The following is a 14,980-nucleotide window of genomic DNA, read 5'->3' as shown; positions in this document are numbered from 1 at the left end:
TGTAATCAAAGCCCGCCATGACTCTCGATTATGTAGTTTCAATAATAATAATCATTTCCGATTTCGTTAGTTTGGTTTCTCATCCCGTCCGCTCCTTCTGTTAAGCCCTTTAAATCCGAAAATATAATGATGGAAAGCCAAGGATATAAAGATGCATATAGATTGATAGACGGCAGATAAGCAGTAAGTAGATAGATAGCATTTACTTTTTGTATATGTACAGGTGTTCCTTTATCCGACTCGGGGCTATTTAATATATAAAACAGAAAGCCACCCAACCTTGCCTTGGCAGTAACTTACCAAACTCCATAAAAAACGTCGCAAAACCAAGGACCAACACAAAAGAAAAGAGAAAAACCGCTTAAATTTTCAAAACCAAGTCTCCTCGAGCTGAGTGGACTTGCTCGCTCACTCACTCATCATCAATTAGCCTCTTACTCTCCCACGACTTCCTAGCCCCTTCCATCAACGCCTCAAAATTTCCACTATTTTCACACATGGCCCTAAATATTCCACCATTCCTCTTAATAAGTTGCCACGGCCCGTCATACTCTACAACCTCCCCATGGTCCAGCACAAGCACCTTATCATAGTCGATGATTGTCTGCAGTCTGTGCGCGATAGTGATAATGGTGTTATCTTTCAGTTCGCGGAGGGTATCTTGGATCTTGGCGTCGGTGGCATAGTCTATGGATGCGGTCGCTTCGTCCATCATGAGCACTTTGGGCGATTTGAGGAGGGCGCGTGCTAGGCAGAGGAGCTGGCGTTGACCCTGGGATAGGTTCGAGCCAGATTCGGAGATTGGTGAATAGATGTTTAGGAAAATGTTTTTGTTGTCGGGGAAGCGAGAGGTGAGGTCTGGGTCGCTGGAGTTGCTGTTGTTATCCACATTGGGGTATGCTGGAGTATTGGAGCCCGAGACAGAGGCGGATGTTGAGCTGCCAATTAGATGGACGCGGCGGAGCGCAGTGAAGATTTGCTCGTTGGTTAGTAGATTGAAGGGATCGAGGTTGCTACGGATTGTTCCAGTGAAGAGGGTGGGATCTTGAGGGACAATTGTGATTGCTTCACGGAGGTCCCTTAGACCAATTTGACCAATGTCGACACCATCAAGGAGGATCCTGCCACTTTCCGCTTCGAGACCGCGAAATAAAGCCAGGGCAAGCGAACTCTTCCCAGCGCCTGTTCTGCCAACGATCCCAACACGTTCGCCAGGCTGCACTGAAAAGGTCACGTTCTTTAAAACTAGATCGAGATCGGGGCGGTAGCGGGTAGAATAATTATCAAACTGCAATGCACCGTGTGTTGGCCAGTCCGCTGGAGGACGACGGTCAGGAATAACTGCTTCAGCCTCTTGCTCAACCTGCATATACTCCTCAATCCGCTCGACAGAATTCATATTTTGCTGGTTCTGCGCGTACAGCCGCACTAACCAGAGGACGTTCTCAGTGAAGGTTACTGCATATGTCAACGCCAGGCCCGCCGCACCAGCATCAATTTGGCCAACGCTCATGACAATTACCGCTGCAGTAAAGAACGACACTAGCGCACCGGTGATATCGACGCGGAACGCCAACCATCGATTGCTCCCCCACAGATATAGGTATGGTCGATTGTAGGTATTGATTAAGACATGGTTATCGTGGATGAAGCGCGCACCGTCTCCATAGGCACGAATGGTGACGATACCAGATAATGTTTCTCCAAATTGCTGATAGAGAGGGCTCCTTTGAATAGATTCCAACCGCTTAAGATCACGAGATGAATTCAAATAAATGGCACCTAGCGTAAAGTAAATGGCGGTAATGAACACGGCAGCGATCAGGAACTTGGGAGTGATAACCGAAATAAGGATAACAATCAGAATAACGGAGGCTAAGCAGTGGAGCATTCCTATTGCGGTGGCTGCTACTTCCTGGTCGACTGCCTCAAGGTCCTTGGAGAATCTATTCATCAGTCGGCCTAGCGGCGTGGAGTCAAAGAACTTAAACTTCGCATGGGTCACGGCGTTTAGCAATCGCTTGTGGATCCTCCACGATGCATGCAGTGAACCCCCGAAGAGAATCAATTCCCTCACAAGTACTGTAAAGATATAAGCGAATGCCAATACTGCATATACCCCCAAATAGTAATATGGATTTACATCGTCGCGGATGGGGCTGTCGTTATCTGTAAACTGCATCTCAGGAGCTCTCCACGAGAACGAGCGGGGAATATCCGCAGTGACCAGCGTTGGAAGTCTGAAGTTAGACAAAGCAGCTTTGTTTCCTACGTCGCTTATGGAGACCTTCTTCATTGGGTACGCGTTTGCCCATTCTCGAATCCAGATATTAGTGGCTAATGATCCTACTTGCTGTGCGCCAAAGGCTAGAAGGGCGAAAAACCAGAAATACCACGGACCCATGGCCCGAAGATACATGATAATTGTGGAGAACTTGACGCTGCCAACAATCTTTTCTTCCCTGAGAGGAACGGCGACAGCCGGGCCCTTTTTCTTGTTATACCTTACATCGGCTCCGTTAGCAGCTCCGTTGGTGGTTCCATTAGCAGAGGTTGTCCCGTTTTCCCAGCCAGTTTTCACTGTCTCAATGCTTGATAGAGAGTGCGTTCGAGATTTCGATGAGACAGAAGCAGGTCGGGATTGAAGAATTTCATCGCCAAGAATTCCAGAAGCAACGACCTCCTGTGTCGTTCCCTGTGCTGTAATTCTACCGTTATCAAGAACGACGAGGAATGCGGCGTTGGGAACGACAAGCGATATATTGTGTGAGACAAGGATGCAGGTACGGTTTTGCATCAAGGGGCCCATAATGGCCTCCCTAAAAATGTGCTTTGCTGTGTGTGAGTCGACCGCACTAAGACAGTCATCGAGCAACAGATGTCGGGCTTTGCTGTACATGCCACGAGCCAAGGATATCCGTTGTTTCTGTCCGCCAGAAAGACTTATGCCTTTCTCCCCCACCAGGGTTTGATCGCCAGCATCTAAGATTTCCAGATCTCTACCCAAGCCACAGGCCTTTATTACAGCCTCATACCGACCTTGATCAAATGGCGACGCGAACAGGATGTTATCCTTGATCGTGGCATTGACTAACCATGCTTCCTGCGCACAGTAAGCAACGCTGTCAGTAAGACCTGTTGCCGGGTCAACGCGCAAATCCGCTCGATCACTCGTTCCACCAGGGAGAAACACTGATCCTTTGAGGAGCGTCATCTCTCCCAAAAGTGCCATTAGCAATGACGTTTTCCCTGAACCTGTCGGTCCGGCAATAACGTTGAGTTGGCCAATGCGAAACGAAACATCCATGTTGATGAGACAGAATGCTTCGCCAGAGTCGTTACCCTGCGAGCATAATGGCCCCGTCGTGGAGCTTGGGAGGGAAGGTCCCCACGAAAGGGTGGCATTTTCCAAAGCGATTCTAGGGGCTGATTCCGAATGCTTGTCCGAGCGCAACTGAGTATATTTTTCGGTTTCCTCCTCGTTCAAGAAATTTTCCACGCGGTCGATGGAGGCCTTGGATTCCTGGACATGAGCGATCATGTCTGCCAACTGGTCCAAAGGTATTCGGAGGAGCGAGAAAGTGGATAAAGCAGGGAATGCTACTGAAGGAACCAGCTTCTTGCCTTCAACTATGGTGTACAGGAAAAATGAAATCAGCGTGATCAGTATCGGCGTTCCATACCAAACTGTGGCGGCACAGGCCCACAGCATATATCGCCGACGGAGATTCTTCAACTCAGCCTTCCGCTTCTCGTTAACTATATCTTCAAACCTCTGTTCCCATGCAAAATACTTGATGATACGTATGTTTTGAAGGACCTCATTGGTCGAGTGAATACGGGCATCAGTTCCCGCGAGAATCTCGTGTTGAAGCACCCTGAACCGCGATGCGATATAAAGATTCAGCGGTAACATAAGAGTCATTACGCCGATTCCAGCCAAGGAACTAAAGCCTAGAATTTTGTATAAGATGTAAATGGCAATAGCCGTCTGCACCGGGAAACTTGCCCAGAGGTAGTGCAGGTATGCGCAGATTTCACTAACTTTGAAGGAATCAATTGCCATCAAATTGATAATTTTACCGATATTGGCTTGTGCGTCTGGTTCGCCCGGTTTTGGTTGCTCACTACTTTCGGTGTTAGCGTCTGCCGGCTTATTATTCCAACCCAACGAGAATATTTTCTTCTTTTTCGTCAGCTTCTGAGATTTTTCCTCGTCTTTCGAGGTTTTCGTAATTGCACCAGCTTTACGCCGTAACGCCTTGGCATATAGCTCGCCGATGATGATGGCGCGCAACTTAACACTCAACTTGCGTCCTCTCCAAAGTGCTTGGCCATCTGCAACACCTTGAACGGTCGCACAGACAAATAAGAGACTGACGTAGAGCCAAGCAGCATTCTTAGGAGTGTTCTCAGGATCTTGAAGGTATTCCAAAATGAGTTTGAGCAGCCAAGTCGGCATAAAGGAAAAGAAACTGGAGAAGATGGTCCATGCTCCCTGGATGAGAAGCGTACGATCAAAATAACGCAGTAGGCTCCAAGCTAGAGAAGAAGTTCGTCTAGCCTGGCGGAAATCCGCGAGAACAGCAGCAGCTTGGTAGCTTGGGAGCAGATTCCAGACATCCGGCATCTCAAGGGATTTCCGAAAACCTTGCCAGACTAACGGATCTAGCCATGCAAATGAAGCCAAGGCTAGCAGACTCGCAAATTGCTCTCGAGGCGGGGGGATTCCATCTTCGTGCCGAACGAGGAGGGTCTGGTTTCCCTTGCGGGTTGTGATAGTCAAGAGAAAAAGGAAGGAGGATAGCAAGAAGTCGACGATCGTCAGAGTATGATTCGGGGTTGGGTGGATCAAGACGGATCGAAATACCATGACGGTGCATAACCATTGAAACGAATATAATGACGCAGTGTGATTCCATAACTTCGGTATGGTACAGCGTTCGGATGTCGAGAGGACCAACCTGGCAATCACCAGCATCAACATATAGGCCCACGAAATCAACCTTCCAATTGTTGGGCTCGTTTCATTCAAAGCTCGCGAAGGTGTTGCGAGGCTCTTGACGGAAACTCCCAGTTCCCCGACAAGCGCCACAATCTCCAATATGGTTACAACATTCTTCCACCGCGGCCAGTTCCGCTCAATGGTTATAGGTGTTGTAAGGCTAAGGGCCTTATGTAGCATCAAATCGCTCTCCGCATCCTCAACATCCTCTCCATCATTCTCATCTTCTATATCATTGTACTCAACAACGGTGGTCGGAATGGGTTTGTAACCATGGCGGGCCCAAGGGAGACGAACATTATGCCGGAGGACGTGGGAAACTATCAATAATAGTGACAAAGCACATGCCGTAAGCGGGAATATAAATTTAAGAAACCTGTTTGAGTAAGGATGAGAACATCAGCAAGCAGAATACAAAAATGGAATGCGAAAGAGTTTTGGGAAACAGACCTCTGCTGAAAACACAGGCTAAGGTCATCAACGACCCAGACGGGACCTTCACAGCCCTGACGCATGGCGTATATAAAAACCCAACTCCAATCAAGCGGGGCAGTCCCGAGAATGACGGAGACAAAGGAGGGAAAAAAAAAAGGGGAGGGGGGGGGGGCAATAAAAAGCTTCAAATCAGTGAAAAAAATGCTATACAGAGACGAACGAGAAGTGAAGTAGCAATTTTCTCAGCCAGCGGATGGCGAACAATGAATCAGGAAATGGAGTCTAATTGAGAAGACATGACTGAGGAATAGTACCAGCTCCCAATGAGTAACTCTCCGAGATGAGCGTGGCGGAAAATCGGGCGCATGAAAAGAGATGAGGAGAGATCAGAGGTAGAGGAAGCTTCGACGTCGTAGACAATGGACGGTTACAATGCCGCTTACTCCACAAGACCCGAGTCAGCTTGACTAAGCGTAGCAAGCCGTGGAGTAGAGGGAAATGAAAGAGAGAGTACAGTCAACGGGGTCGACAACCGTGGAGGGCTAGTACAAGGTAGGGTTTTTGGTAGTTGAATTAGCGAGAGTTGTAGAAAAAGGTTGGATGGAGTGAGTCTTGGTTATTCCGGTCACGTTCCGAAGCTCGCCCGCCAGGAAATCAGAGCATCGAGATTCCGCCGCTGACACAGTTATGTCATCCACGTTAACCAGGTAACTAGTTAACTAGTTAACCAGCTAGTTGATCAAACGTTGAAACAACGGTCATTCACCATAAGAATGTCTCCCGCACCACAGGGAACGCTAAACTATGCACTGTAGGCATGAGACTGACTTGGGAATAATAGCACACATCCCCCGCGACTAATTGAATCCTCGCTGACTTGCCCATCCATGTCCTGCACGTGGCCCTTGAAAAACAAATATAGATGGGCGTTCGGGTTACTGTTTGGATCCCATAAGATGGCTACCCCGTAGTTAAAGTGAAATCAGGCTGCGCCCTCCGTTCCTTTCTATGCAGGCCTGTACTTCTAGATCCAACACAAGGCAGACAAATAAGCAAAAAGGAGGGAAGGTCATTTAGCCAGCAGCCAACAGTGTAGCTTAAGCCTGACAGCAAGCCGTTCGAGTGCCATGTATCCCATCTGCAAGGATAGCACGGAGAGGTACCTGGTCAGCTGTCCCCCACCATTGTCAATATTTATTTACATAACCAACGAACGAACCTCGATGTTGATCATCTCGCCGCATCTCGCCGCAGCTGTTCCACCAACACTTCCAACGCCTCACTCTGTAACCTCACTCTGATAAAGAAAAGAAGAGAGATATAATGACTACTTTGGATCTGCTATAGTCCCCTTTACTCACCTCTCTTCATTATTACCCGCCCAACACCCTCAACTCACTTCTCTCCCCCCTCGGACCCTTCCGCTGCGCCAAAAATCCCCCTCTTCCCCGAATCCACGCGGTGTCCACTTTATACAAGTACAGGTCTTAAATCATCATGGCGCAAAGGATCTTGATGAACGAGTTTAAAACCCTTGCTAGTGAAAAATGGGTGCATATTGAGGTTGGTCCTCATTCCCCCGAGTCCTTTCTTCCACCGCCTGGCCAAAAAGGCGGCATCCTCTCCCGCAACCCCATTCGGTTACAGCAAAGGGATGGAAGTAGATAAGGTATACGAAAAGTCGTCAACTAAGTAAATTTGAATTTATAGCTCAACAACGATGACATTTTCCACTGGAATATTGCTCTCATCGTCCTGAACCCCGACTCACTCTATTACGGTGGCTACTTCAAAGCCACCATGACTTTCCCGCAAAACTATCCTTATTCACCACCAGGTATGTCATGCTGAAGCATAATAAATATAACCCTGAAACGGCCCTGTCACATGTCTTACCAAAAAGGCAACCCTGATAAACGCCCCCATCCTATTCTGAGATAATGAGGGGGAAAAAACAGAACAGAAATTACCCCTCAGATACGGACTAGAATAAGCCCAACTCCTATCTCTACAGACCACTAAAGAAAACTCATCCCCGAAACAAAACACAGGCTTCAAATTCACACGCCCCCTCTTCCACCCCAACATCTACCAAGACGGCCGCCTCTGCATCTCCATCCTCCATTCTCCCGGCGAAGACGAACTGTCCGGCGAGACCGCTGCCGAACGCTGGTCCCCGGCTCAGCGCGTGGAATCCGTCCTAATATCCATCCTCTCCCTCCTCGACGACGCAGAGGTCTCCTCGCCAGCCAATGTAGACGCGGGCGTCATGCTCCGCAAGGACCCGGAGGCGTATAAGCGGACGGTGCTGGCGGATGTAGAGAAGAGCAAACAGGACATTCCAGCGGGCTTTGTGATGCCGACGCATGAATCCACGGCGATGGGCAAGAAGGAAGGGCTCGGGGCCGGCGCGGGGCCGGATGCGCTGGCCACGATGGATGATGAGGATTTTTGGGTTGATAGTGATGTGGATGATGATGATGATATGTTTGGGGGAAGTGATTCGGATAATGAGCTTGTGATGGATGACGATGACGATGATGACGACGACGACGACGATGATGATCATGGCCATCAGGATACCAGGAGTTAAGGGAAACTGGGGAGGAGAGGGACCTGACTTCTTCCTCCCTGCCTCTCTTTTACTCTCTACATCCATCACCTTCTTATCCTCCTGTTTTCTCCTGCTTGGTTCCCTTACATCCCCATTTATTTTCCTTGTTTCTTTTCTCCAAGCATATGCATAGCGGAATTAGCCTTCCTTTTCTCACTTTATTTTATATCATTTATTTCCCTTGCGTCCTTGCATTTGGTGTTTAAAGCGACCCGGCGCGAATCTCCCCAGTGGTTCCATTGCTTCTCCTCTCTCTCTCTTTTTTCTTATATTTTTCTATTCTTTTAAGTATTACCACTTCTGACTGGTGCATTTGCAGCAAGCTCCAAGGCTCCCTTTTCTATCGAAGGACTTGGGATTGGGATTGGGATTGGGATTGGAGGTTGGAAAGGAGTTTAGTTCTTTCAATTAGCTGTTATATTTCCCCCCTCCCCTTTCTTCTTCTTTTAGTTGACCGCCTGCTCTCAGTTAAAGAATAGATTTCCTTTGTTATTATTTGTCATTATTTTCAACCCTTGTCAGGCAGTATCAAATTTCTCCCTCTTTGTTTCTGTTGCCCCTTTGCAATACAAGTACGGTCTTTTTTTTTCTTTTTCTTTTGTTTTTGTAAATAAGGGGAAGAGAAGAACAGAAAAGTTGAAAGGGAAACACCATGAAATTTTCTTGGATGGTCTTCCTCTGTCAATATTCGATACAACTAGCTAAAGGTTATACGATCCTGGCGTTTTAACAAGCTAAGCAACTTATATGAGCAGCCAATCAGATATGATGTATTTAGCCATTGTTTCTCTACCAATCAGTGCTGCTGAAACCTGGGAAGATTTTGCTTGGTCATTTCACTCAGACTGTGTATCTTGTATGTATCTCAACTGAGAGAATCAGATCATTTTTACTTATTTTTTGATCATTTTGCATCATTATTTTGGCCATTCTATAGAAAAATCTTTTCATATTATTGACTTCTATCTACAGAGAAATTGAACTGTTTTTGATCATTCTATAAAGAGATTTGTTTTGCACGGAGTACTTCTCGCGCTGCCAAGACTTCCACCCGCGTAACTGAGCCTCTAACCTGAGCCGACATCTTGGCGTAAAGCCACCAAATGGAAATTCATCATGTGACACGCAGCTGACTAACTGCCACCTTGACATCATCGGTTGCCCTTTCCGCCCGCCGCGGATGCAACAAGCTTTTATTTTACTTCGATCTGTCCACTGCAACTCCATCCGTTCATTCCCTTCCATCGCTCGAACTCACTCATTCCCTCTCTCTCAGCCCGTACATCTCCTGCTGGTGACTCGCCTACCATGGCAACAAATTCAAAATATACGCCCGCACCACAGCGGGACTCGCTAGACTCGCGCCCGTATACCCAGAGCCCTCCATCGTACCAGGCAACATCCGGCTCAACGGGTGGCCTTCTCGACGGCCATCCCCGCTACGAAGATGATAACGTCCCTGATGATTTCAAGGTTCGTGGTATCCCGCTTTGTTCTGGAGAACCGCCCTGTCCAATGTCCAGTTGAGATAATGTCTGGTTGCTGACCCCTCGTTGGTGGTGCCGTTGTGCAGTTTGGAAACTCTGTCGCAGAAACAACTCTTCCCATCCGGATGCAATTCATCCGCAAGGTCTACTTTATCTTGTAAGCCTCATCATTTCTTCTCCACCCCGATCCGATATGGCCTCTCGCCTGCCTGTGCTTTAAAGCTTCCTCTCATTGGCCTTATCCAGATACAGATATTGTTATATACGATGTTCTTCATGCTGAATACTAAAATCAATCCAACTTTAGATCTCTCCAGATCCTCTTCACCACAGTCGTAAGCTGTGTTTCCTTCGTCAGTGACAGCTACCGCAGCTGGATCCAGTCACATTCTTGGCTGGTGCTCGTCTCCGCCGTCAGCGCTCTGGTATTCATGGGCCTTACCTACTGGAAACGAAAGAGCTACCCCACCAACCTCATCTTCCTCAGCATCTTCACGGCCCTTGAAGCCTACGCCATCAGCGTCGTGACCTCTTTCTACGATGCCCGTGTCGTCCTCCTGGCTCTCATTTTGACCCAAGGCATCTTCGTCGCACTAACTCTTTTCGCCTGCCAAACCAAGTATGACTTCACAAGCTGGGTCCCGTATCTCTTCGGCGGGCTTTGGTTCCTGATCCTTTTCGGCTTCGTAGCCGCCTTCATGGGGCCGAGCAGTAAAGTTGAGCTGGTGTACGGTGCGGTGACAGCACTCCTGTTCAGCGCTTATGTCCTGGTGGATACCCAACTGATCATGCGCCACTACCATGTTGAGGAGGAGATTGCCGCCGCCATTTCCCTGTACCTGGATATTGTAAACTTGTTCCTCGCCATCCTGCGGATCCTGAATAGTCAAAGTAGTGACTGAGTTGAAAAATTTCGATGGGATCTGTGAAGGCTAATTCTTTCATTTGTACCGCTGTATGTAGCCGTATTTCACTTTCGTGGACAGGGAGATGTAGTTAAGAGTTAAGAGTTTCAACGAGCAGGACTAAATTGCCTCTATCTCTCTTGGACGGGAAATTTTGTACGAATTTTTGTTTAGCTTTTCTTTTTCTTTTCTTTTCCTTTTTTTTCCCCAAGCTCTTCTATCCATTCGAATATGAGCTTTTCGCGCATTCCGTCTCGACTCAAATCCATGTAAGAGAGAAGTAACCCTATTTTCACGTATACCATTTCCCCTCCTTTCTTTTAGGATCTCCAAGATGAATAAAGTCCTCCGCTATGATTGTAAAAGCCATTATTTCCTTTGTGTATATCCTGGACAAAACGTACGAATGGTGAATATAATACCACTGTGCGCGGGGGTCCAAGACAACCTGCGGAAATGGGTTTTTATATTGTGTTATATGAATGAAGATGTTGGAGGCCAAAGTGAATGCAATTGTAGAAAGTAAAAGGCGATGATATATACAGGTATGGCACACAAAATGATAATAAAAACGAAAACAATGGAGATGAAAGATGAGTACAGAGAGGGAATAATAGAAAAGGGAAAAAAGTTATAAAAAAAAAAAAGGAATCGAAGAGCAAAGATCGTAAAGTACTCCAACGCGCAAAAGACGTTCTCTGGGCGAGAGAAAAAACGTATGATATAATGGGAAAAAACAAGGGTAAAATACTAGAATAAAAGAAATAGAGCAGTGGGTTGCGGCGACGCTAGGTGCAGGAGTAAAAAGGGAGGAAAAGAAAAACAAAAGAGGAAACGCCAGCGTTTGGAACCGGAACGCCAATATTATGTACGACTCCTCAAAAGCGAGATACGGGTTGCTCGACTCGACTCCGGGAATAAGCCATTTATCCAGGAAGAAGAAAATTTATGTGTATGTATATGTATATAGAAGCAAAAGAGGCGGAAGAGAACGGGTGACGGATGAAAAGGAAAAAAAAAAAAAAGAATCCCATTCCGAAGGAGAAAAAAGACTTTTTCTACTCACCCGACTCCCCAAATTCGCTAATGCCTGGTCGAGTAACGGAGACATGTTGGCATAGATCTGGTAGATATTATGGAGAAAAGGATATGGAAAAGGGTTTTCGTTTTGGGATGTGTGTGTGTGTGTGATTTTGTGTCTATGCTGCAGGCGGAAAAGCAGGGGACAACGACGGACCTCAGAGCACTTGGGTTGAAATAATACATTTGAGGCTTTAGAGGAGAGATATCTGTTTTATCTACGTCATCGCGCGTGCGCGTGCGTGTTGTACTTGTGCGGGAATGGTTGTTATTGGTGTGATGCAAGGAAGAACGTATTGGTAACCAGACAAACAACCATGACGATAACACCGTATATTGCGAGGCCCAGGCTCAGCTTGCGTAGCAGAGCCTTTCGCCACTGTCGTGTGTTTCGTTTAAGGATTCCACTAGCTGAGAGGAGGCCACTGGCGCTCAGAAGTCCCTCGCTCTCTGCGCCAACATCTGACATATCGTCAGCGGCCGCTTCGTCATTTTCCTTCATCAATTGTTGATGTATGGCAGACTCTGGAGAGGAGATTTTATAATAGAAAAGGCCAGGAAGGATGAAACTAATGCTGGTGCTGCCGGTGCTCCCTACGTAGGCCAGCACGGCTTCAAGGGATGACACAGTCATGGCAACCATGTAGCTTAGTATTATAATGATAGTGGTGATTATTGCAAACCGAGCATCTCCCATGGAATCCTGAAGTCGATTTGGTCGCGGAAGAAGCGGGTTGCGGTTAGGTGAGGAGTTGGCAGTGTTGGATGAGGATTTGGGACTCCAGCGCCATTTAAGAACGGCGTCTAGCGATGCTCTGCAAGGATGAACCTGAAGCGGGTATGAAAACATTACGAGGACGACGATTGCAGCACGGGCTACTGTTGCTGATAATGACGGCGCATACATGCCAACAATATTCCCCCCAATATTGTTTCCAAAGGAAAGATAGCCTGTGATTGCGACAAGGATATATGTAAAGGCAGCGCTACCAATGCTGGAGGCAATAACGGTGGTTGTTCTGAAGTGTGTGCTGTTGGAAATTTCATTGAGAATTGAGAACATCTGACATACGGGTGTTAGCAATGAGATGCAAGAGGTTGCAGTCGAGACCGGGTGTTAATGGAGCAATACATTTTGATGACAGGTGTATGCGAACACCATAACCGGAAACGCACTCAGGGCAGACACTGCGCTTTGCCATTTAAAATAGTTAACCGGGCCACGTTCCGCCATTGTGTCTCCTTCGATAAAGTGAGCCACGACTAAGACGAGCAGGTAGCCAATAGAGGTTAAAGCTATGATGCTCGTGTATTTCAACGAATCCAGCCGTCTCAAGAACGAAAGCGGAATTACAACCAACCTAGAAGTAGAAAGTTAGCACAATGACCCAAGCAGACTGTCCTAGGACAAAGAACATGGTAAAAATATGAGATTACACACATAAACGCCGTAACCCAGAAATGACGATCAAGTAAAAAGTCCATCCCAGTAGCGTCCGCACCGAAACCTTGGACTACCCCAGGCATAAGATCTCCTATGATAATCAGGTAGCTTACGCCGACGCCGAAGCATTTTATGGCGATTGCTGCATCGAATATAACGGCAGCATTCGGATATGTGATCTGCGATAGGGCGAAGAAGGATGCGGCTCCTTTATCCAAATATTGGGCACATAGCGACTGTAGATACAGACCAAAACCGGCTGCGATTCCCGACCATAGGATAATAAGGACTCCGAGGGTGATTCCCATCCGTGCGAGGGCGCTGGGCATTGCAAGAGCACCAGCACCAACAACTACTACGGCATTAAAATCCAATCTTCCGGGAAACGATTTGGGCTGTTCGACTCGTTTAAACTCACTGGTATTGAGCAGGTTGATAACGCTGCTTAGCCAGGTCGCCTGTCCACCCAGCCCAGACTCTCTTTTTCCCGCATGGTGTCGTCTGCCTCTATCGTAGGTTAGCCATCCATATCGTCATCTCCGCTATTTCTTCTAGAGAGTTAATCGGCACAGTGCTGCCACCCCAGAACTCAAGGGTATCTCCGTACCGGCGAGACCAACTGTGAGAGCCACTACTACTCGAAGCAACTCCCTCCGCAGATGCTTCGGTATCCATATTATTAATCAAAAGCGCACAGCCAACGGATAGACTTCCGTGGTGGATTGATTATCTGCGTTCTCAGGACTTATCGATGGAACCTGTGGCGGTCTCGAGGCATCGCAGGACAGTCGCAGAGAAAAAGAGGGAGGAAATGAGGCTCTGTTATAGCCAAAAATCAGGCATAAATCGTTCCTAACTATATTGAGATAAAAAGCTGGTGTTTTAGGTGACAAAAAAAAAATATTTGAGTGATTGATAAGGGCGAAAGTTCGGCCATCATGAGTTTTTGAGCGGATTTCACGACATCGAGCTTGGCGCGCAGTCTCGGCAAAAGCCAAGTTAGTTCTTAGGTCAAAAACTAATCAGTGTTTCTGATCACAACAGGGGACATCTTACAAATGGCCAGCAAGATTTAACTATGCCAAATAGCAAATGTATTGACTAGAGCTCTTTTTGGCTTCGTTTCGCTTACTGTGTGCAATTATTGAGCTTCTCATATATTCCGTTCCAATTTATTTGAATGGGCGGATTAAACTTATGGTGCAAATAACATCTTATCCCCTTCCTTGAGAACTGACGTATTGCAGCATTCTGATAGCAGTTAAGCTACTGTAATTATCGAAAAAGCAAAAGATGGTTGGATATGCCCAATATTAGCACAGGATTCCCAGATAGCAGATGCAAGAATTTTTTCTCCAGTTGCTTCAAGCTCATCATCGAACTCAAGATCGTTGCATTCTGACACAGGAAGAATAGTTTCGGATACCTTTATAATCGTTCCGCCTCAACTGGAATCATTTTCCCGGATACCTTCGAATCGCTAAGCATCATCTATCTCATTTACCTGGGCGCGACACCTCCCACTGGAAATCAAAACCCTTCTGATGTGGCTGATCACATAGCTGATTTCTTCATCAAAAATCTCTTCAGACAGCTGAAGAAAGTGCTTCAGAGCTGAGAAGAATCAACCTTTGAATTCAAACCCCGAGGCAATGCTGAGCAATGCTATCAATGGATATGTGAAGAGCTGTGCAATCATTTCAAACCACACCAAAAGCTGAAAATTTCCAGAGGTAACACACTTAAAGAGAGTATATGGCAGAAAGCATGTGCTGAATGCAGTGTGAACCTTGAGCTCACAGTGAATTGTTGTTGAGCACCTGCACTGTCTTATCAACATCTCCTGAAGAATGATGGGTTGTCATCATAGTAGATAAAGAAGATTCAACACTTCATTGACAATCATAGATACTGGCAGTCTGAGACAGAGCCTTTTCAACAACATGTAGTTCTTCACAAACACGAAATGCAAGAGGTTCTTCACAAGAAGAACAAAGTATAGCATCAACA

At 46.9% G+C, this 14,980-nt stretch overlaps 4 protein-coding genes across 4 annotated transcripts; 2 read left to right on the top strand and 2 right to left on the bottom strand.

The window, feature by feature from the left end:
* Nucleotides 1-412: 412 nt before the first annotated feature.
* On the bottom strand, nucleotides 413-5,520 carry HCBG_06634 (ATP-dependent bile acid permease; the record flags this gene model as incomplete). The annotated part of the gene is made up of 2 exons (XM_045433683.1): nucleotides 413-5,381; nucleotides 5,456-5,520. The coding sequence occupies 2 exons, from the start codon at nucleotides 5,518-5,520 to the stop codon at nucleotides 413-415; spliced, it is 5,034 nt and encodes a 1,677-aa protein (XP_045285996.1).
* A 1,417-nt stretch (nucleotides 5,521-6,937) lies between these two features.
* HCBG_06633 (ubiquitin-conjugating enzyme) lies at nucleotides 6,938-8,101 on the top strand (the record flags this gene model as incomplete). Its single annotated transcript, XM_045433682.1, has 3 exons — nucleotides 6,938-7,003; nucleotides 7,151-7,277; nucleotides 7,492-8,101. The coding sequence occupies 3 exons, from the start codon at nucleotides 6,938-6,940 to the stop codon at nucleotides 8,031-8,033; spliced, it is 735 nt and encodes a 244-aa protein (XP_045285995.1).
* A 1,218-nt stretch (nucleotides 8,102-9,319) lies between these two features.
* On the top strand, nucleotides 9,320-10,443 carry HCBG_06632 (bax inhibitor family protein; the record flags this gene model as incomplete). The annotated part of the gene is made up of 3 exons (XM_045433681.1): nucleotides 9,320-9,527; nucleotides 9,628-9,698; nucleotides 9,849-10,443. The coding sequence occupies 3 exons, from the start codon at nucleotides 9,363-9,365 to the stop codon at nucleotides 10,441-10,443; spliced, it is 831 nt and encodes a 276-aa protein (XP_045285994.1).
* Nucleotides 10,444-11,794: 1,351 nt separating this feature from the next.
* Nucleotides 11,795-13,861, bottom strand: HCBG_06631 (vacuolar amino acid transporter 6; the record flags this gene model as incomplete). Its single annotated transcript, XM_045433680.1, has 5 exons — nucleotides 11,795-12,589; nucleotides 12,659-12,887; nucleotides 12,968-13,322; nucleotides 13,389-13,477; nucleotides 13,578-13,861. 5 exons carry the CDS (start codon nucleotides 13,643-13,645, stop codon nucleotides 11,795-11,797), a joined length of 1,536 nt encoding a protein of 511 aa, XP_045285993.1.
* Between the last annotated feature and the right edge of the window lie 1,119 nt (nucleotides 13,862-14,980).

This window comes from Histoplasma capsulatum, assembly GCF_000150115.1.
Source record: "Histoplasma capsulatum G186AR genomic scaffold supercont2.9, whole genome shotgun sequence".
In the NCBI taxonomy this organism is placed as follows: domain Eukaryota; kingdom Fungi; phylum Ascomycota; class Eurotiomycetes; order Onygenales; family Ajellomycetaceae; genus Histoplasma; species Histoplasma capsulatum.
Note: the sequence above shows the minus strand (reverse complement) of the source record. Positions and strands in the feature narration are given on the sequence as shown.